The sequence below is a fragment of the Pelodiscus sinensis genome, chromosome 11 (assembly GCF_052426305.1).
Source record: "Pelodiscus sinensis isolate ZL-2025 chromosome 11, ASM5242630v1, whole genome shotgun sequence".
Taxonomy (NCBI): Eukaryota; Metazoa; Chordata; order Testudines; family Trionychidae; genus Pelodiscus; species Pelodiscus sinensis.
Window position 1 is genome coordinate 5282975 of NC_143062.1, and position 20429 is coordinate 5303403.

A 20429-nucleotide genomic window follows, 5' to 3' on the forward strand; every position below is an offset into this window, starting at 1 on the left:
AAGCACTATGACAAATTACCTGTTGCTGTATCATGCCTGTAATTAGAATGAGAGCATAAAGACACACTTGGTGACTAGGCCAAACTATCTTACTCTCAAAGTAAATTATCCTCTTTCCTTCTAGAAGATAAAACTGTTTTCTTTACAAAGACATCTGAATAATTTAAAATGCACAATATTTGAGGTGGCTGTTAACATCAGTAACAAGTTATCTGCACTAATTTTTCTTCCATCTTCATAGTGATTATAAAGAAGTCAAGTAACATTAGTTTCTATATTCTGAAAGCCATCCTTTGACAGTGGATTACCTGAGCTCTGTGACATCTGTGGAAGCTTTATTTCAAAGATGATGCTGTGTGTTATCTCTCTCACGCCTTGCATGGTCCTGTCTCTGAAGCACAGCACTTCAATTGAATGCACATGCTCACCCCTGGCATTATAAATAAATAAATAAATAAATAAATAAATAAAGGTTCTAAAGCAAAAGATCTTGAACTCTTCCAGCAGAAAAGAAGGGTGCTCAAGCAGGAACTTCACTTAATTAGTTCTCTGATGTCATCCAACTTTAATCTTTTGGAAATGAAGACTATGACAAATCTTCCATTGGTACTGAATTCATATACAGGCAGTCCCCGGGTTATGTACAAGATAGGGACTGTAGGTTTGTTCTTAAGTTGAATTTGTATGCAAGTCAGAACTGGCGTCCAGATTCAGCCGCTGCTGAAACTGACCAGCGGCTGACTACAGGAAGCCCGAGGCAGAGCTGCTCTGCCCCAGGCTTCCTGGAATCAGCCACTGGTCAGTTTCAGCAGCAGCTGACTTGGGAACGCCTGGGGCAGAGCAGCTGGGGTGCTGCCGGGTTGGTCCAGTAGCACCGACGAGCGGCACTGCGGGACCAACCCGGCAGCGCCCCAGCTGCTCTACCCCAGGCGTCGGCGAGAAAAGCCTGGTCTGCTGGGGGGGAGGGGCACACTAGCTGCGCCCCCTCCTCCCCAGCAGACCAGGGAGACGCGGAGCAAAGCCGCGGAGGACGCAGGCGGCGGGACTGCCGCCAGCGTCTCCCTGGTCTGCTGAGGGGGGGGGGGGGCGCAGCTAGTGCGCCCCCCCCCCCCCCCCCAGTGGACCAGGCTTTTCTCGCCGTGCTTTGCTCCTCCGCGGCTTTGCTCTGCGTCTCCCTGGTCTGCTGGAGGCCCCCCTCCAAGCAGACCAGGGAGACGCGGAGCGGCTTTTCTCGCTGCAGAGGACGCGGGCGGCGGGACCGTGCGCGTCTGGGCGGTCCCGCCGCCCGCGTCCTCCGCGGCGAGAAAAGCCCCGTTCGTATGTAGGGATCCGACGTAAGTCAGATCCACGTAACTCGGGGACTGCCTGTATAATAATGTATCTATTTCTATCTGATCAAATATGAAGAAACAGAACATGATTAAGGAACACTCAAAGCAGTCAATTATTATATGGAAACTGTGGTGCAACTCCACTGAAATTGCACTTGGCACTTCCCCACTGTGAACAGCTCATCTGCACGGTGTTACTGGGAACTAAAAGCACCATATGTTTTGAGGCATAATGGACAGAGAAGTCCTAGAGTACAATGTAATACAGCTGCAATGCCAAAGCAGCAGGAGGTGCCATCCTACCTCCTCCACGCTTAGCATGCTCCTCAGAATCCCTAATCAGTTTTCATCTCCTTCCCCTTCACCAACTTAGCACCCATTATTCATCTTCACTCACTGTTGAGCATCAAATCACAGAATTTGGGATTCTCACATTTTGAAATTTCATCTTAAATTATTGAATCACACAACTCAATGTTTGACAGATAGTGTTTTGTAATGCAAAAGATGACGGTGTGCAATAAAACAAAAAAAAGTTCAACTATGCAATGCAGAAGACTTTGAGAGTATGAGTTCTTCAGACTTTGGATCTCAAGAACTCATTTGGTCATTTGGCAGTTGTATTCTCTGGAGCAAGACAGCTTTTCAAGGGCACTTACACATATTACCATCCTCAGTTAGTCTGCACTACTCAACAAATAAATCCAGAGATTATAAACTGGCTTTCAGATGTTGCTTCTACTCACATAGAAATGTGCTATATGCTGAAGTGGCAGTAGCTGCTCCTTACTTTAAGTTGAAGCTGGGTTTCCTTTTGAAATCCAGTTGTTGACCATCCTCTGCTCCAAATTTCCCCTCTTTTTTTTTAAAACACTTTTACCAAACTTTTCAGAAACAACTTCTGTTATGGATGTAATGGCTACATTTCAGAAAAATTTTGAGAGGAATTTGGAGTATAGATAATTTGAAAATGGGGCTCAAAATCTAGAAACTAGCAATTAAGAATGTGGCAGGCAGAGGTAAGTAGTGAAGAACTATATGGAAGTAGCAACAGGCTGGGTACCTTGCCTTTGCCCACTAAAATAACAAACTTTGAAGATAAGGAATTCTAATTCCTATTCAAAGGATCCATTTTTAATGAACTCATAGTAATTTTTTGTTTTCATCTTTGCATAGATTTTTGTATGTACCAGGGACAAAGTTAAGGCTCTTTCTGTATTATGTAAGTCAGCTGGGCTAACAAAAGTGCTCAGTCTAATAAGACATAAAACCAATACCATCTGTATGCTGCCAGGACCAGTAAATTCCTCAGTGGCCATCCTGGATACTGGGTAAAATTGCAGGGATCATAAACTCCAACGGTCACCTACAAACAAAATAGCTCCACTGAACACCTCATGCATAACAGCACAAGATTCACAGTAATAGCCATCAGCACACCTTTTTATCTTAAATGCTATGTCAGTAAGAAATCACATATTGTATTTAAAAATAATGATCAACTCCTACCAATCAGTGATGCATTGTATGCCATTTCATGCACTTTAATAACTCCCACAGCTTCCAGTTTTGTTCATTTTGGCTACCTAACATTCACTTGTACTTCACTGTACAACATGCATTTCCTTAACTACGAAAGCTTAAAAAACATGTTTACAAAACCTGGAGATGCCTACTGTGTGATCAGATTCCCTGGATTCCTAAGCAAACATCCCTGTTGATGAATGGTCACAGTATAAAAAATTCCAATCTCATCTAATCCACATTTAGCCTGCATCACATCTACTTAACTTTACACTATTCAAATGCATTTTTTTCCTGGCAAAGTTTAAAAAGGAGCCAGTTTTTCTTGCATTATAGCTGGTACTCTGGAAAATACAGGCTGACTATATTAATATGTTTATTAATTTATAATGGCTACTATATATTTTGTTTTGTAGAAGGCCACTATATACATTTCCAGGTGTACTTAAAGCTAATGTGATAACTGTAAAACTGAATTATTCTATATTCGTTGGAAAATATATGCAAACAAACAATATAAGTGGGCTTTGTACTTATAGAATGCTATATTTGTTCAAAATTATTAATAAATATTAACTCATCCTCATGACAACCCCATAAAATAAGTAAGTTTTATTATCTCTCTCACATGTGTAGAGAGAGCTCAAAGACCAAATTTTCAAACCGTCAACTAATTTAAGATGCCTATACTTCTGGATACCAAGTTTGAGACGCCTAAAACTACACTCCCTGAAGTCCAGGTGTAATCAATGGAAGCAGCTGGTGTTCAGACACTTACTGGACTTATTCTTTGCAGACAAGAACTGTATCTCAGTATAGTATTCCAGCCAGAGCTCAAACAATATGTACATTCAGCACAAATATTTCTGGCATAAATGCAAAATTCCCTTTACCTTCTCCTCTTGATCTTGGAAAAAATCATTCCAGTTTTTAAGCAGTGACACCCAAACAGACTTGTCATTATACTTGATTACAAAGTAAGGCAAGGCTGTAACTCCTTCCATCTGGCAAAGTTCATCATAAGCTTTCTGGAGCGCCTGAATCTGCAAATGAAAAGAAAATATAACAGATGGTTGGAATTATCCTAACGCAACAATGCTTATGTGATTCAAAAAATATTTTCTTAGCTGATTATGGAATACTTTAACTTTTTTCTTTGTTAGCCATTTATTAAGTACAGGCAGTCCCCGGGTTACGTACAAGATAGGGACTGTAGGTTTGTTCTTAAGTTGAATCTGTATGTAAGTCGGAACCGGCGTCCAGATTCAGCCGCTGCTGAAACTGACCGCCAGTTCTGACTTACATACAGAATCAACTTAAGAACCCCAAGCGTCCCCAAGTCAGCTGCTGCTGAAACTGATCAGCAGCTGATTCCAGGAAGCCTGGGGCAGAGCAACTCTGCCTCGGGCTTCCTGTAGTCAGCGCTGGTCAGTTTCAGCAGCGGCTAAATCAGGACGCCTGGGGCAGAGCAGCTGGGGTGCTGCTGGGTTGCTCCAGTAGCGCCGCTCCTCGGCACTACTGGACCAACCCAGCAGCACCCCATCTGCTCTGCCCCAGGCGTCCTGATTCAGCCGCTGCTGAAACTGACCAGCAGCGGCTAAATCAGGACCAGAGCAGCTGGGGTGCTGCTGGGTTGGACCAGTAGCGCCCAGAGCGGTGCTGCGGGACCAACCGGCAGCGCCCCAGCTGCTCTGCCACAGGCGTCCGGAGAAAAGCCTAGTCTGCTGGGGGGGGGGGCGTACTAGCTGCACCCCCCCTACCCCAGCAGACCAGGAAGACATGGGCGGCGGACCGAGACGCACCGCGGTCCCGCCGCCTGGGTCCTCCGCGGCTTTGCTCCCAGTCTCCCTGGTCTGCTGGAGACTAGCAGACCAGGGAGACGGGGAGCAAAGCCTCTGAGGACGCCGGCAGCGGGACAGCCGCGGGGCGTCTGGGCTGTCCCGCTGCCGGCTTCCCCCGCGGCTTTGCAAAGCCTCGGGGAAGCCGGCAGCGGAGCAGCCCAGGTGTGCCTGGGGTGCCCCGCTGCCCGAGCCCCACCCTCGGCTTTGCAAAGCCTCGGGGAAGCCGGCAGCGGAGCAGCCCAGGCGTGCCTGGGGTGCCCCGCTGCCCGAGCCCCCCCGCAGCTTTGCAAAGCCTCAGGGAAGCCGGCTGCGGAGCAGCCCAGGCGCGCCTGGGGTGCCCCACTGCCCGAGCCCCCCCCTCGGCTTTGCAAAGCCTCGGGGAAGCCAGCAGCGGAGCAGCCCGAGCCCCCCCGCAGCTTTGCAAAGCCTCGGGGAAGCCAGCGGCTTCCCCGCAGCTTTGCAAAGCTGCGCGGGGGGGGGGAGGCCTCGGGCAGCGGGACTTCCCCGCTGCCCGAGCCCCTCCGCGGCTTTGCTCTGCGTCTTCCTGGTCTGCAGACCAGGGAGACGCAGAGAAAGCCCCAGAGTACACGGGCGGCAGGACCGCGAGGTCCCGCAGTCCGTGTGCTCTGGGGCAGCCCCGTTCGTAACTGCGGATCCGACATAAGTCGGATCCGCGTAAGTCGGGGACTGCCTGTAGCTTCAAAAAATAAAAGCTAAAAACGTATCTTCAATGTTTTTAGACAGGAGATGTACTGCTACCACTGCTGCAAACTGATCTATGCAAAACTGAAGTGTTATTCCTAGGGAAAAGGAACTTGCAAATACAGAGTCCCCTAAATAATAGATGCACCCCATTGTTACAAAGGGAAGGCTGAGAGCTCTAATCTGTTCAGAAAGTCAAAAAATACTTAACACAGGATCAGATGTTGGTAAACACTGATCAGAATGCTGCATAATGGATAGTATCATAAATAGTAAAATGTTTCAAATTCTACAAAACTAAACTAAGCATTTAAAGACATAAGTGTAAAGAAAACTGATTTAAAATCAATGTTATTAAAGAATTTGATTGTTGTGAACTTTTAGTTTCTCATCAAGACGCCTGAAGTTGTCAAAAGATAATCATCCTATTTTCCAAAGAGTTTTCCTGAGAACATCCCTCTGTCTCTCTATACTTTGAGATCTAGTCCAATCGCATTTCCTTTGCTACTTCTTACTTGTGTTCAAGTCTGTTGCCTAGTTCATCAGACAACTGTTTCTGTTATAGAATCAGAGAGCTGGAAGAGACCCCAGGAGGTCATCAAGTCAAGCCCCCTGTGCAAGGCAGGACCAATCCCAACTAAATCAACCCAGCCAGGGCTTTGTCAAGGCAAAACTTAAAAACCTCTAGGAATGGAGATTCCACCACTTCTCTAGGTAATCCATTCCAGTGCTTAACCACTCTCCTAATGAATTAGTTTTTCCTAATAGCCAATCTAGACCTCTCCCACTGTAACTTGAGACCATTACTCCTTGTTCTGCCATCCATCACTACTGTGAACAGCCTTTCTCCATCCTCTTTGGAACCTCCCTTCAGGAAGCTGAAGGCTGCTATCAATTCCCCCATCGCTCTTCTCTTCTGAAGACTAAACAAACACAAATCCCAAGTGCAGGACTCTACACTTGTCTTTCTTGAACCTCATAAGATTTCTTTTGGCCCAATCCTCTAATCTGTCCAGGTCATTTTGGACCCTATCCCTGCCCTTCAGGATAGTGTCCCCTAACTTAGTGTCATCTGCGAACTTGCTAAGGGTGCAGTCCATCCCCTCATCCAATAAAGATATTGAACAAAACCGGTCCTAAAACTGAACCTTGGGGCACTCCGCTAGAAACCCACCACCAACCTGACATCGAGCCATTGATCACAAGCCATTGGGTCCAACCATCTGTCCATCTTACAGTCCATTTATCCAATCCATATTCCCTTAACTTGCTGGCAAAAATATCGTGGAAGACCGTATCAAAAGCCTTGCTAAAGTCAAGGTAGGTCACATCCACTGACTTACCCATAACCACAGAGCCAGTTACCTCATCATAGAAGCTAATCAGATTGGTTGGGCATAACTTGCTCTTTGTGAATCCATGTTGACTAATCCTGATCACTTTCCCCTCCTCTAAGTGCTTCAAAATGTATTCCTTGAGAATCCCCTCCATGATTTTTCCGGGGACTGAGGTAAGGCTGACTGGTTTGTAGTTCCCTGGATTGTCCCTCTTCCCTTTTTTAAAGATGGGCACTACATTTGACTTTTTCCAGGCATCCGGGATCTCTCCCGATCTCCCTCATTGAGTTTTCAAAGGTAGTGGCCAAAGGCTCCACAATGGCATTTGCCAACTCCCTCAGTACACTTGGATGCATTAAATCCGGGCCCATGGATTTGTGTAAGTTTATCTTTTCTAAATAGTTCCTAATTTGTTCTTTCCCCACCAAGGGCTGTCCACCTCCTTCCCATACTTTGTGTTGCCTAGTGCATTTGTCTGGGAGCTGACCTTGTCTGTGAAGAAAGAGGCAAAGAAAGCATTGAGTACTTCAGCTTTTCCTAAATCATCTGTCACAAGTTTACCTCCATCATCCAGTAAGGGCCCCACACCCTCTCTGATCACCCTCTTATTGCTAACATGCCTGTAGAAACCTTTCTTGTTATCCTTCACGTCCCTTGCTCGCTGCAATTCCAATTACACTTTCGCCTTCCAGATAACTCCCCTGCATTCTCGAGCAATATATTTATACTCCTCCCTAGTCATCTGTCCAAGTTTCCACTTCTTATAAGCTTCCTTTTTGTGTTTAAGCTCACCAAGGATGTCCCCGGTAAGTCAATCTGGTCGCCTACCATATTTGCTTCTCTTGCTGCTCATCGGGATGGTTTCTTCTTGTGCCTTTCATAAGGCATCTTTAAAATACTGCCAGCTCTCCTGGACTCCTTTCCCCTTCATGTTAGCATCCCAGGGAATCCTGTCCATCAGTTCTTTGAGGGAGTCAAAATCTGCTTTTCTGAAGTCCAGGGTGTGTATTTTGCTACTCTCCTTCCTTCCTTTGGTCAGGATCCTGAAATCTACCATCTCATGATCACTGCTTCCCAGGTTGTCACCCACCTCTGCTGCCCCTACTTGTTCCTCCTTGTTTGTGAGCAGCAAGTCAAGCTGCACATGGCCCCTGGTCGGTTCCTTCAGCTCTTGTACCAAGAAGTTATCCCCAACTTTCCGTAAAAACTTCCTGGATTGTCTGAGTACAGCTGTATTGGTCTCTCAACAGATGTCAGGGTGATTAAAGTCCCCCATGAGAATCAGGGCCTGATATCTGGAAGCTTCTCTCAGTTGTCCAAAAAAAGCCTCGTCTTTGTCATCCACCTGATCCGGCGGTCTACAGCAGACACCAACCACAATATTATCGCTGTTGCTTCCACCTCTAAACTTAACCCATAGACTCTCAACAGTCTTTTCTCTCTCTAAATACTGGAGCTCCGAGCAATCATACTGCTCTCTTACATACAGGGCAACTCCGCCTCCTTTTCTCCTTCGCCTCCCTGCTGGTGTGATAACAAGATTCTATCACACCAGCCTCTTTTTCTGTCAGATAAATTATCATACACCATATCCTCAACCTTCTTTCCAGGCCAGCCATGATGTTCTCTAGATCCAAAAGTTATAAATACATGCATTGCAATAGTATTCAGACATTCCAACAGAGATTAAGGCCCCATTGTGCTAGGTAGTGTGCAAACACAAGAAACATTCACTGCCCAGAAGAGTTAATATTTTAGTAAAATAAGACACACAAAAGGGTGAAAGCCTTTAAATAAATTTCCCTCAGTTCTGATCAAGCCCCTCTATAAACTCAATAGTCCTAACCAGGATAATTACTAGAGCTAGTTGGGATTTTTTGTTGAAACTTTTAAAATTGGAAAATGCCAAATCCGTAGAAACCAAAATCAGTTGTGGAAAAACACTGTTTCAATGAACTGACTATTTTAAAAGAATAGAGTTTTGAAACTGTCCTGTTTTGACATTTTCAAAACAGTTTTTTGATTCTGAGCATCCTATTTAGTTAGACTTTTAAATTAATGTATAGTAAAAAAGGACAAAAATATCTAAAAATGGTCAAAATTGAAACAATCATCAACATATTTCAACTGACCTGATCTAAACATTTTCATTTAATTTTTAGCTTGCAAAAATTTTGATGCTTTCTCCCCTGGTAGCAGGCAGGGAACTTTTTCAGAATCTCAAAAAATCTCATGGAATGAGAGAAGTATTTCTTGATGAGGTCTGTTAGCAACCTACTGTCTTAGAACACTGCCTCTGAAATGCTTAATTCCTACTTCAAAGCCGGAAAAAAAGCATCTAGACTGGCCCGATCCTCCAGAATAAAGCCCTATTCCGGAGGATCGGGCCAGTCTAGACGCTTTTTTTCCGGCTTTTCCCCAAGCCGGAAAAAAAGCGGCGGACATGTTTATTTAAATCCCGCGGGGGATATTTAAATCCCCCGCGGATTTCCCTATTCCCACTTTCAAAATTAGCATGCCCCTTCCGAAAAAGGGCCCAGTGTAGATGTAGCCAACCTCTTTAGCTAACTGGACTATTTCAAAAGACAATAAAACATGAAAATGAGAATTTTACAAACTAAAGAAATAAATTATTTTTGAAATAAAATAGCTACTCTAGTTAAAACTCAGCAAGTTCATGGATAAAATATGTAGTTTTACAGGCTACAAGAAAGAATCATCAGTACTAAAGATGTGACAGCTGGTGTTTAAGTACCTGACTTGGAGAGAACCTTTCACCGAGGCAGACTGCCTGCTGAAGAATAGGTATGCCATCAGGTAAACAGAGAGCAGGATAGCAAAACCAGTAATAGAAGTGATACTTTTTTAAATCCTAGAGGAAAACATATATACACATATATTAGCAGACAATTACCACTATCAGTTACTATCCCAACTAGCCACTTATAAACTGAACAATTATTGGACTCTCAATTCCAGTTATGGTCATGGTCTTGCAAACACTTATGCAGGTGTTTAACTTTACTCATTGGAACAGTCTCATGTCAGTGAGTAAAGTTAATAATTCATGTAAGTAGTTTGCAGACTAGGGAACCATGAGATCTGTGTCGAGGAACTACACAATAGGAAACTGAATTAATTCAATTTTTTATTATTCAATGCATTTAATTTCTTCACAAATGTACAATGCACTTTTTTTAATAATACTTACCACTTACAGAGTACCTGTCATCTGACTGTCTCATGCTGCTTTACAAATACTCACCATGCTTCATGAGACTCCTGTTTTACAGATCACTCAAGTCATTTTACAAATAGGTAAAGTTACACATTAAGGCAGTGTTTCCCAATTTTATTTGGCCTTGGAACCCTTTTAAATTTGAAAGAATTTTGCGGAACCCCTAATAACAGTATAATATATGGAACTGAAAAAGTAGATCACAAATAAGTAAGGATAATAATAAACAAATGCTAAAGGAGGTCATGAGATCAACATTTAGTTTAATTGCACATATTTAAAAACAAAAATCACATAATTTTTTTTTAAATCATAAAATGTTATTGTAATGGGTATTTCTTGCTGAACCCTTATTTCCACGGAACACTATTTGGGAAACACTGCACTAAGCAATCAACTAACTTGCCCAAAATTACACATACAGCAAATCTGTGGCAGAGCAGGGAATATAACCTAGTTTTCATCACCCACTATTACATCAGAGGTTCTCAATCTGTATTCCATGTACTGCTGCAAGTTTGTGAAGCAGTTACTGGTGGCCCATGGACAAACAGACTAAGCTAGCTTTATTTCTAGTTGCTAGATTGCATTAAAATTCAGCTAGACATACAATAAATGTCTAAAGTTTTTCATGTAAATAATTGCTGCAATTGCCATAGGTATGCTATATAAGGACTTCCACGCAATCAAGAACAGAAGGAGAGGTATCTAATATACACACTATAAAATATCTCAGAATACTAACATTAGAAGGAACTCACTGCGCTTCTCTGCTATTAAACTGATTGATGCAGTTAAACTATAAAACTACACAAATGAGTTCTACATTTCTTATAGACTAGCAAGTGTTTTGGGATGATGTATTCATCTGTTTCTATTGTTAAGCAAAATTAGAGTTTTAAATATGACACATCATCATAAATATGGTTAATTTTTGTTACTTAAATGGACCAGATGGATGAAGATTGAATTTATACTGGTTTTAAAATGGTCACCACAAATCTGTGATCAAAAGTTGAGTACAGTCCAGTTACAAATCATCCTAGATTTCCCTCTTAATTTTTATCTATCTTCTTCATGTGAATCCCATCAACTGGTGTCTGCTCAATAAACACTGTCCCTCCAAAATGCTCTTTTCAGTGCCATATCATCTATCACACTACATGCTACATATCTTCCTTCATGACATCCCACCATTTTTTCTTGGGTTGGCTTCTCCGTCTTTTCCCTTCCAGCTAGATCTGTTGGTCTCTTTTACTGACATGGTTGTCAGGATTGCACCTTCCATGACCAAAACATCTGAATCTGCATTCTCATTTTTTATCTCTATGGCTGTCAAAAGTGACAGCTTTGTACAAACTGTTGCCATGAATAAACATGGTGAACTTTTCTTTATTTAAATATTCCTTTGTAAGACAGAGACTGGCATTAAGTAAAAACAAGCACAGTTTATAAGATCATTATCTCTGCACATTTTTAATTTGACCTGATCTTTAAAAGGTTAAAATAATTCATGCTTTATTAAAAAGGTCATGCTTTTCCGTAATCTACACAGTTGCATCTACAATACAAGTCTATTATGTATTGATACAAAGATACACTCATACAGATCCATTCACTCTTTCATGCATACATACACAAAGCATATGGAAACTTGATTAAATATATAATGCAGCTTTTATATTGGGAATTTGTAAGTCTTTTAATCAGAAAGAACAATTTAATACATTAATTCATGCCATTTAATTGATACCACTGTTCCGAATATTTTTCATCAGAGGAAAGATTTAACATAAAACTATCTCTTTTTTCAGATAAAAATAATAATTAACTTCTATCTTGAAAAATTCTTTTACTATTCAACAATTACTATGTATTTCAGAGAGTTTGTCTGTTCAAGAACCTCTCCTAAACAGTAAGAGCTCAGAATCAAATTTGGTATACAGCTTTCTCTTATCATAACTTAAAGCAAGAGTTTTGTTGTGCCAGGAAAATGGGATGTGCCTGGAATGAAATTGCTTCTCATAAAACCATTCAGAAAAGAGAAAGAATCACAAGGCAAATGAAAGGGGATGGCTGGGAATGCTCCATCCTTCTTTCTGGGACTGCACCAGCCTCGAGCCCCCCACTGCCCCAAGCACCCTTTAAGGCGGGCAGGGGAGTTGAAGCCCCCCAAAATGCATACGGGAACACTGCTGGCTGTTCCCCTTTGTCAGAGAGTGAGGAGAAATTGTATAGTTTGCTGCATTCCTCACTCAGGCTAGGGAGCGCAGGGGGCAAACAAGCTGTGCACTGTGCTCTCTCTTCCTGACAGGGACAGGAAGAGGAAGAGCAAGTATCCCTTATATAAATCTTGGGTGGGAAGCCTTTGGACCCTACTGCCACCTCAACTACACACAGAATCCCCTGCCCATAGCCTCTCCTTACGCCCACCCGTCCAATCTTGAGTCCCTCACCCACCCACCCCCAACTCAGTCTCCTGCCCTGAGCTCCTCTTTAAGGACCAGAGCAATACTGGGTACATATACTTTCATAGAATAAATTGCATTTACTTACTGCAAAAGTCAGCAGTAGAAATTTGTTCAAGAGCATGGGGTTTTCAAGGGCAGTTCCCGATTTTATTGTCTCCCATATCTGAGAGTGGAAAGAAAAAAGAAAAGAAAAAAATCACAAAAAAGCAGGCGGAGAGGTTCATTCATTTTTCCTTCTTCCATACATATTAAAAGATCAAAGCTAATCGTAGATATGTAAAGTCAGAAGGGTCCTCAAGAGGTCGTGAACTCCAAGCCCTTGCGCCAAAGCAGAATTAAATAATATTTTCAGTAGGTATGATTTTGCCCAACTTAATTCAGCCCATACTCTAACAAATGTTCATCCCATAAGCAGGCATTTCACTAAGGGTATGTCTACACTACAAAGTTAATTTGAAATAACAGCTGTTATTTCGAATTAACTTTAATAGCATCTACAAATACAAACTGCTATTTCGAAATAAATTTGAAATAGTGGAGCCCTTATTTCGAATGTGGTAAACCTCATTCTATGAGGAATAACACCAAATTCGAAATAAGTGCTGTGTAGACAGTTATTTCAAATTAGGGGGCCTCCAGCCCTTCCTAGGAAGCCCTGGTGGCCACTCTGGGCACAACCAGGAAAACTCATCTGCTCCCCCCCCCGAGCCCTTAAAGGGGCAGACACTGACCACTTCTCTTGTTCCACTGCAGCCACAGCACCTGCGAGTGCAGGACGCACCACCCCACCTTGACCATCCACCCGCATGCGGGCCAGCAGGCACACCCGCAAGTGGGAGGAGTTCCAGAGGCAGCAGCTGCGCTTACATGTACAGCAGGTCCAAAGTCAGGAGCAGTGGGTGTAAGAGGACCTGCAGCTGCGGCAGGAGAGCTTGCGGGAGCTGTGGGAGCAGGGCCATGCCCTCCGCGAGCACCTGTAGGCCCTGGCAGACTGATTGCTGGCTCCTGTTGCTCCAGCCCCTGCGGCCGCCCCAGCTATCGCTCCTCCTCCCACTCCTGCTCCCCCTCCCACTTCTTCTGCACCCCCCGTCCCTCCTGCCCCAACCTCCACACCCACTCCACCCCAGGAATGCCGAGGCCCACGCACCCGCAGTGCTGCAAGACGGGAGGGCCGGCAAGACGACCAACCCTTAGCTTCCCCTCCCCCTTTCTCCCCTTGCCTCCCCCTTCCAGCTCCCTCCTCCCAGATTCCCCCCCCCACCCTCATTCCCCCCCTCCTCCCACTCCAGTTATGTTAAATAAAGAGTGTTTTTTGTGGCAACACAGGTGTTTTATTGTATATCAGGAAGGGGGGTTGCGGGGGAGGAGGCGGGGGTGGAATGTAAGGCACAAGGCCCCAGTGGGGCACGCCAGGGGGACTTCAGTCCTTGTCCGCCTGGAAGCTCTCCCACAGGGCTTCTCGGCTGCGGACAGCCCCCTGAAAGTGTCCTTCTTCATCCTGAAGTTCAGGGCTGTGCGTACTGACCAGCCAGGCGGTCAGCCTCTGCCATCCAGGCTGGCAGGAAAGCCTCCCCCTTCCTCTCACATAAACTGTGGAGCACACAGCACGCTGCCACCACGTGCGGAATATTGTGCTGGGAGAGGTTGGGTCGGATGAGGAGGCACCTAAAATCGTGCTTTCAGTCGGCCGTAGGCCCCCTTGACCACAATGCAGGCCCTGCCGAGCCTGGCATTGAAGGCCTGCCGGGAGGGGCTGAGGAGTCCTGTGTAGGGCTTCATCAGCCAGGGCTGTAGGGGGTAGGCCACATCTCCCAGCAGGCACAATGGCATGTCCACGTCCCCGACCCTGATGTGGCAGTCGGGGAAGAAAGTCCTGACGTGCAGCCTCTGGCACACGGAGGAGTTGCGGTATACCCGCGCATCGTGTGCCTTGCCGGACCAGCCCACGCTGATATCCGTGAACTGGCCCTGGTGGTCAGACACGGCCTGCAGGATCACGGAGAAGCACCCCTTCCTCTTGATGAAGAGGGAGGCCTGGTGGTCGGGGGCACAGATGGGGATGTGCGTCCCGTCGATTGTCGTTCCCCCCCCCCAGTTGGGGAAGCCCAGGGCGCCGAACCCCTGGATGACCGCGTTCAGGTCAGTGAAGGTGGATGACTCTGCGGAGTAGCACCCTCTTGATGGCCTTCACAACCTGCAGACACACACAAAACCGAGGGTTACTGGGGTGCCCGGGTGGCTGGGAGTGTTTGTTCCCCACCACTGCCCCGCGCCCCACTCCCAGGAGCAACTCCCACTGCAATCCTGGACACCACGGGCGGTCAGTAGCGCAGCCAGGACAGACTGAACCCTCCCAGGGAGGGCACTTACACCACCTCCCCCCTCGTTTTCCCTGGGGCAGCCCATGTCCTCCTTGTAGCTCCCCCTCCTGGCCCAGTGGCCGGTGAGTGCCGTACCTGCATGAGCACCGCTCCGACAGTGGATCTCCCCATGGTGAACTGGTTCCCCACGGATCGGTAGCTATCCAGAGTGGAGAGCTTCCAGAGGGTGATGGCCACCTGCTTGTGGAGGGGAATGGCGGGCCTCATGCATGTGTCCCATCGCCGCAGAACAGGGGCGAGCCACTCGCAGAGCTCCAGGAAAGTGTCCTTCTTCATCCTGAAGTTCTGGGTCCACTGCTGGTCTCCCCAGCGCTCCAGGACGATGTGGTCCCACCAGTCACTGCTGGTGTCCAGACGCCAGATGCGGCGGGGCACGCTGGCATCCGGGTGCCGCGCCTCCAGGGCCCCCAGAGGGGGCAGATGGAGGGCCAGGGGGCTGGCCTGCAGCAGAAGGTGCCAGGCAGCCTCCAGCAATTGCTGCCAGGCTTGCAGCAAGACGTTTAACATGAACACCAGAGTGCCCAGGGGTGGCTCTGGCTCCATGGTGCCGAGTGCTGCGGTGTCCCAAACAAGAGTGACCGAAGCAGGCGGAGAGGAAAACGCTTTGCTCTCCCGCGGCGAGGTAGGCAAGCAAGCGGGAAAGCTGAGAACCGGCTGTCCAGGCACGAGCCTCAGATAGCCTCAGACAGCAGCCACACAAAGCAACTACTTAACTGATGCCCTGCTGGAACTGGTTTCAGCTGCCCTTAAATGCGACCCAGCGTCCAATCAGTGTGGATGCGCTATTTCGAAATAGCAAAACGCTATTTTGAATTTGAAATAACGCATCTAGACACAAAATCTATTTAGTTTATTTTGAATTAACTAATTTGAAATAAATTAATTCGAAATAGTGCTGCAGTGTAGACATACCCTAAGACACTGTTTTATGCTAAGGTCTTGGTAATTATAAACGACAGTTCTACTATCAGAGGCTTTACATTTCATTTTCATTCTGCCAGGTAAGGGTCAGAAGTATAGAGCTCATCCAGAATTAGGTCTTCCATATGACAGACAGAGCCTATATCTACAGATATCTAGGCTTAAATTTTCAAAGTTTTACGCTGTTACACATAAAAATGATAACTATTAACTTTTTCCGACAGTAACTGCTCTTCAGACGGATGAGCCATAACCAACAGAGCAGCAATGAGGTTTTTTCTGTTCTCCTAAATCTCTAAAATGATACCTAGGGTACTGAAACTGATCATAAAAACCCAGTGGCAGGATCACAAGTACAAAAAAATCTAGAAGTGCAGACAGGAGGCATGTTGTGCACAGTAAGAAACAAACCTAATAACCAATTAATTTATTTTAACATTCATTTCTTGTTTGTTGAGTGATGTTATGATTAACTCATATGCAATGTTATATATAATCACTGTATGCTAAATAGTTTTAAACTGGAGGTTCATATAAGATTGTTAAGCATTTACAAGTGATAAGTATGCATTAGGTTCCCAGGGAGCTGCATCCCCTGAATGTAAACATATAGCCGCTGAGATTTTCAGCGGTTACACGTTTACCTAAATAAATGCATTTTAACATCCCTTCTAACCATTCCCCCAGTCTCTACCAACCACACAAATTTTGGATTGCCCTGAAATGAATCTGAACAAACCATGAATCTACCTAATGCACAAGCAGAAAACCAAAAACTCCTCTTCATGAAACTGCAGCAGAACATCCAAACCACCAAACAAAGCATAATGGAGTCCCCCAAACATCTGAAAGATACTGAACTGAATGATATCCACAGGTCACAGAGGAGACCCTGAAATGATTTATGGACCTACACCTCTGCAGATGCCATATGTGTTGGCACGTGACACTCACTAAGGGTACGTCTAGACTACATGCCTATGTCGCCAGAGGCATGTAGATTAGGATACCAGACATAGGAAAATGAAGCGGCGATTTAAATAATCGCTGCTTCATTTAAATTTACATGGCTGCCGCGCTGAGCCGACAAACAGCTGATCAGCCACTGTCCATGGTGAGCCTGTGCTCAGACCCTCCTCCTTCCCCCTCAGCCTTCCCCCTGCTGCTGCCTCTGGTAGATGCAGCAGCGCAAGGGGAGGAGGGTGCAGGCAGACCCTGAGCACCAGCCTCTGCCTGCCCTGCCCCCACATCTGTAGGCGGCATGGGGCAGGGGGGCAGGTGGGTTCGTGGAGCTGACACAGGCAGAGAGCCAGCTCGTCGCACGTAATGGCTCCTGCCTACCCCCCTCACCGGGGCAGACATTCCAGTGCTCACGGGGAGCTGGCTTAAAAGCTGGCTTCCCACAGACACCGGCTCCCCCTACCCATCTTTCCTGCCTGTGATACAGAGATGGCAAGCGGGGATTGGGGGAGAATGCATGTAGTCGACAAGATAAACTACTAAGCCTCGGCTTATCTGTTAATTGTGTAGGTGTCTACACCAGGAAGTGCCAAGATTTAACCCTCCTGTCTTGGGCTGTGCCACTCTCCTGGCAGCGGTTCACTCCACCATGCCCCCCGTGGATCACCTGGCTCAATACCAGTTGCTAATGGAAACTCACTGTTAATTACACCCGAGCCGTTTTGCTAGTGCTGCAACTGGGGAAAATGGTTTTTTAAATTTTTTAAATTATTGAACAATTTAAGCTTTTTAATCTTCTTGTGTTAGTTTATCAAACTTCATTTCAAACAAAGTAAAAGGTTTCAATGTTTTCTTTATTTATGGGAGGGGTGGGGAACCTCTCTCGGGTTCAGGGTTACTGACCCATAGAGAAATCAGTTGGAGACCACACAAGTGAGAAGCAAAAATCTCCTCCAAAACCCCCCAATCCTCACTGATGTGGCTTCCAACTGAGACACCTCACTCTTCTGGCACTCCAGCCCCCACAGTGTGAGAGGAAGGGACAGGGAGGACTGAGGTTCAGGACTTCTCATAGGCCAGATTTACTTCTCTGGGATTCCAGAGTTAATGGATTTTGTGGACCCTCTTAGGCTCTAAGGTGGGAACAAAAATGAGGGGTTCAATGTGCGGGACAGGGCTACCAGCGAGTGGGATTGGGATGCAGGATAGGGTGAGGAGGGCAGGGTCTGGAAGGGAGTTTGGCGGCAGGAGTGGGTGTGGGGTGGGAGGGAGTTGGGGCAGTAACGCAGAAAAGGTGAGAGGATGAGAATGCAGCCAAATAGCTAGTTGGGGAGGGAGGCAAAGAAGCAGGGAGTAAAGGAAAGTGCAGCTTCTGCAAAGTAAAATTGCATTCCCCCCTCACATCTTCCCTCTGCTCCAGCCTCACTCTCCTCAGCCTCATGATCCCGCCCACCATTGCCCCATGCCTCTCAGTACAATTCCTGCCCCCTCATTCTCCTTCACCTCTCTCCTACCTCCACATCTCTGTGCCCCCAGTGCACTCACCGGTCAGCAGCAGCACTGGAGCGAGGAAAAGCAGGAGGAGGGGAAGGATAGAGTCTCTTCCCTGCCCTGACCAGCCCTTTACCTGCAGACTGCAGCTCTGGGGCAGGCAGAGGCCAGGGCTGGCTCCAGCTCGGCCAGGTGCAGAGGAGTGCTGGGGAAGCGGCTCCCCGCCACCGCACACAGCCCACAGGGAGCAGCCCAGGACCGTGCGTGCCACATGGGACCAACTGCCCAGCCCTGGCTCTCTGGAGCAAGCCCAGACCTGCCCCCTCCTGAAGCAGGAAGCCTGTGGGGGGGAAAAAAGGGGTGTTAACCCCTTAGCTTCTGGAAGCTGCACGCCCAGGCTGGACAGGAGCAGCCCAAGGGAAACGTGCACGCCTCTCCCACTCCCCTCCCTCCCAGCAGGAAGCAGGAGCTTGTGATCCAGCCTGCAGCAGAGGGGAGGAGCAGGGCTGATCTGCCACGGGAAAATCGGCACATGCTGCTTGTGGCACACATGCCAGGGGTTGCCGACCCCTGCTCTACACAATGACATCCCTACCTTATTTAGTGACTTCTTGTACAAGTTATTTTCAAGGAGCAGACAACCGGACCTTCTCCCCTCTCATAGGGTATGTCTACACTACAGCGCTAATTCGAATTAATTTAGTTCGAATTAGTTAATTCGAACTAAGATAATTCGAACTAACGGATCCAGACTAAAAAACTAGTTCGAATTAGCATTTTGCTAATTCGAACTAGCATGTCCACATTAAGTGCACCCTGAACCGGGGTTAAGGATGGCCGGAAGCAGTGCCGGCAGGGCATCAGATGAGGACTTAGAGCGTGGAGCTGCTGTCTCAGGCTAGCCGAGGGCTGTGCTTAAAGGGACCCGACCCCCACCCCGGACAGACAGTTCTCAGGAGTGCCCCGCTTGCAAAGCAGTCCTGGCTTGGAGTGCCCTGAGTGCCCACACTCGGCACATCACAGCACTTGGCCATCAGACCGGCTGCACTTGCCGCAGGCTGCCATCTGGAGAGAGGGGACAATTGGGGGCCTGCAGGAGAGCTTCCACCCCCAAAAGCCCGCAGAGCCAGCCCAGTCCTCCCCATCGGGGGCTCGTACCCCATTCCTCCCTCATCTCCTTCCACTTACCCTTCCCTAGCCCCCCTTCCTGATGTACAAAATAAAGGACATGTGTGGTCAAAAAAAGAATCTCTCTTTATTGAACAAAACTCGGGGAGACTGGGAAAAGGAGGTGGGAGAGGGGAAGAGAGAAGGTGGGAGAGGGGAGGGCAACTAAAATGATCAGAGGTTTGGAACAGGTCCCATGTGAAGAGAGGCTAAAGAGACTGGGACTTTTCAGTTTAGAAAAGAGGCGACTGAGGGGGGATAGGATAGAGGTCTATAAAAGCATGAGTGGGGTGGAGAGGGTGCATAAAGAAAAGTTCTTCATTAGTTCCCATAATAGAAGGACTAGAGGACGCCAAAGGAAAGGAATGGGTAGCAGGCTTCAAACTAGTAACAGAAAGTTGTTCTTCACAAAGCAAAGAGTCAACCTGTGGAACTCCTTGCTGCAGGATGCTGTGAAGGCTAGAACTAGAACAGAGTTTAAAGAGAAGTGAGATAAAGTCATGGAGGTTGGGTCCATGGAGTGGTATTAGCCAGGGAGGTAGGAGTGGTGTCCCTGGCCAAAGTTTGCGGAAGGCTGGAGAGGGATGGCACAAGACAAATGGCTTGGTCACTGTCTTCGGTCCATCCCCTCCAGGATCCCTAGGGTTGGCCGCTGTTGGCAGACGGGCTACTGGGCTAGATGGACCTTTGGTCTGACCCAGTACGGCCATTGTAAGCTCAGGGCTCAGGGTCGGGGGTCTCAGTGGACCACCTTGATTTTCATACACACCTGCTCCTGGGTGGCCAGGCTGGCAGCTCTCCTGCCCTAGATGGCCACTTTCCTGTGCCTAGTGTGGAGGTCGTGGACGAGGTCCACGATGTCCGCACTAGACCAGCAGGTGTGTGCCCGCCTCTTGCGGTCCTGGGCAAGCTCCCGGGAGCCACCAGCCTGGTCCCGGGAAGAGGGGGAGGGCTGGGGGGCATCGGGTGGCTGGCTCGAGCCATGCCAGGTGCAGGGTCTGCTGGTTGGGTGCTGGCAGGCTTGCACCTGGCACGGGCATCGTAGCCAGCCCGTGCCCCTTTAAG

At 47.1% G+C, this 20429-nt stretch overlaps 1 protein-coding gene across 9 annotated transcripts in view; it reads right to left on the reverse strand.

Moving 5' to 3' along the window:
* Positions 1 to 20429, reverse strand: part of ATG7 (autophagy related 7) — a 193603-nt gene that overhangs the window by 165855 nt on the left and 7319 nt on the right. For 6 of the 9 annotated variants that reach the window (XM_075939620.2, XM_075939619.2, XM_075939621.2 and 3 more), the window contains 5 exons: positions 12530 to 12607; positions 9491 to 9607; positions 3749 to 3898; positions 2609 to 2697; positions 309 to 430 (listed from right to left, as the gene is read on the reverse strand). In XM_075939620.2, the coding sequence (XP_075795735.1) occupies positions 309 to 430; positions 2609 to 2697; positions 3749 to 3898; positions 9491 to 9607; positions 12530 to 12607 (556 nt within the window). Of the gene's footprint in view, positions 1 to 308; positions 431 to 2608; positions 2698 to 3748; positions 3899 to 9490; positions 9608 to 12529; positions 12608 to 18251; positions 18501 to 20429 lie in introns of those variants that run through there. The other 3 variants (XM_025181929.3, XM_006117615.5, XM_089781019.1) reach the window with 3 other exon arrangements.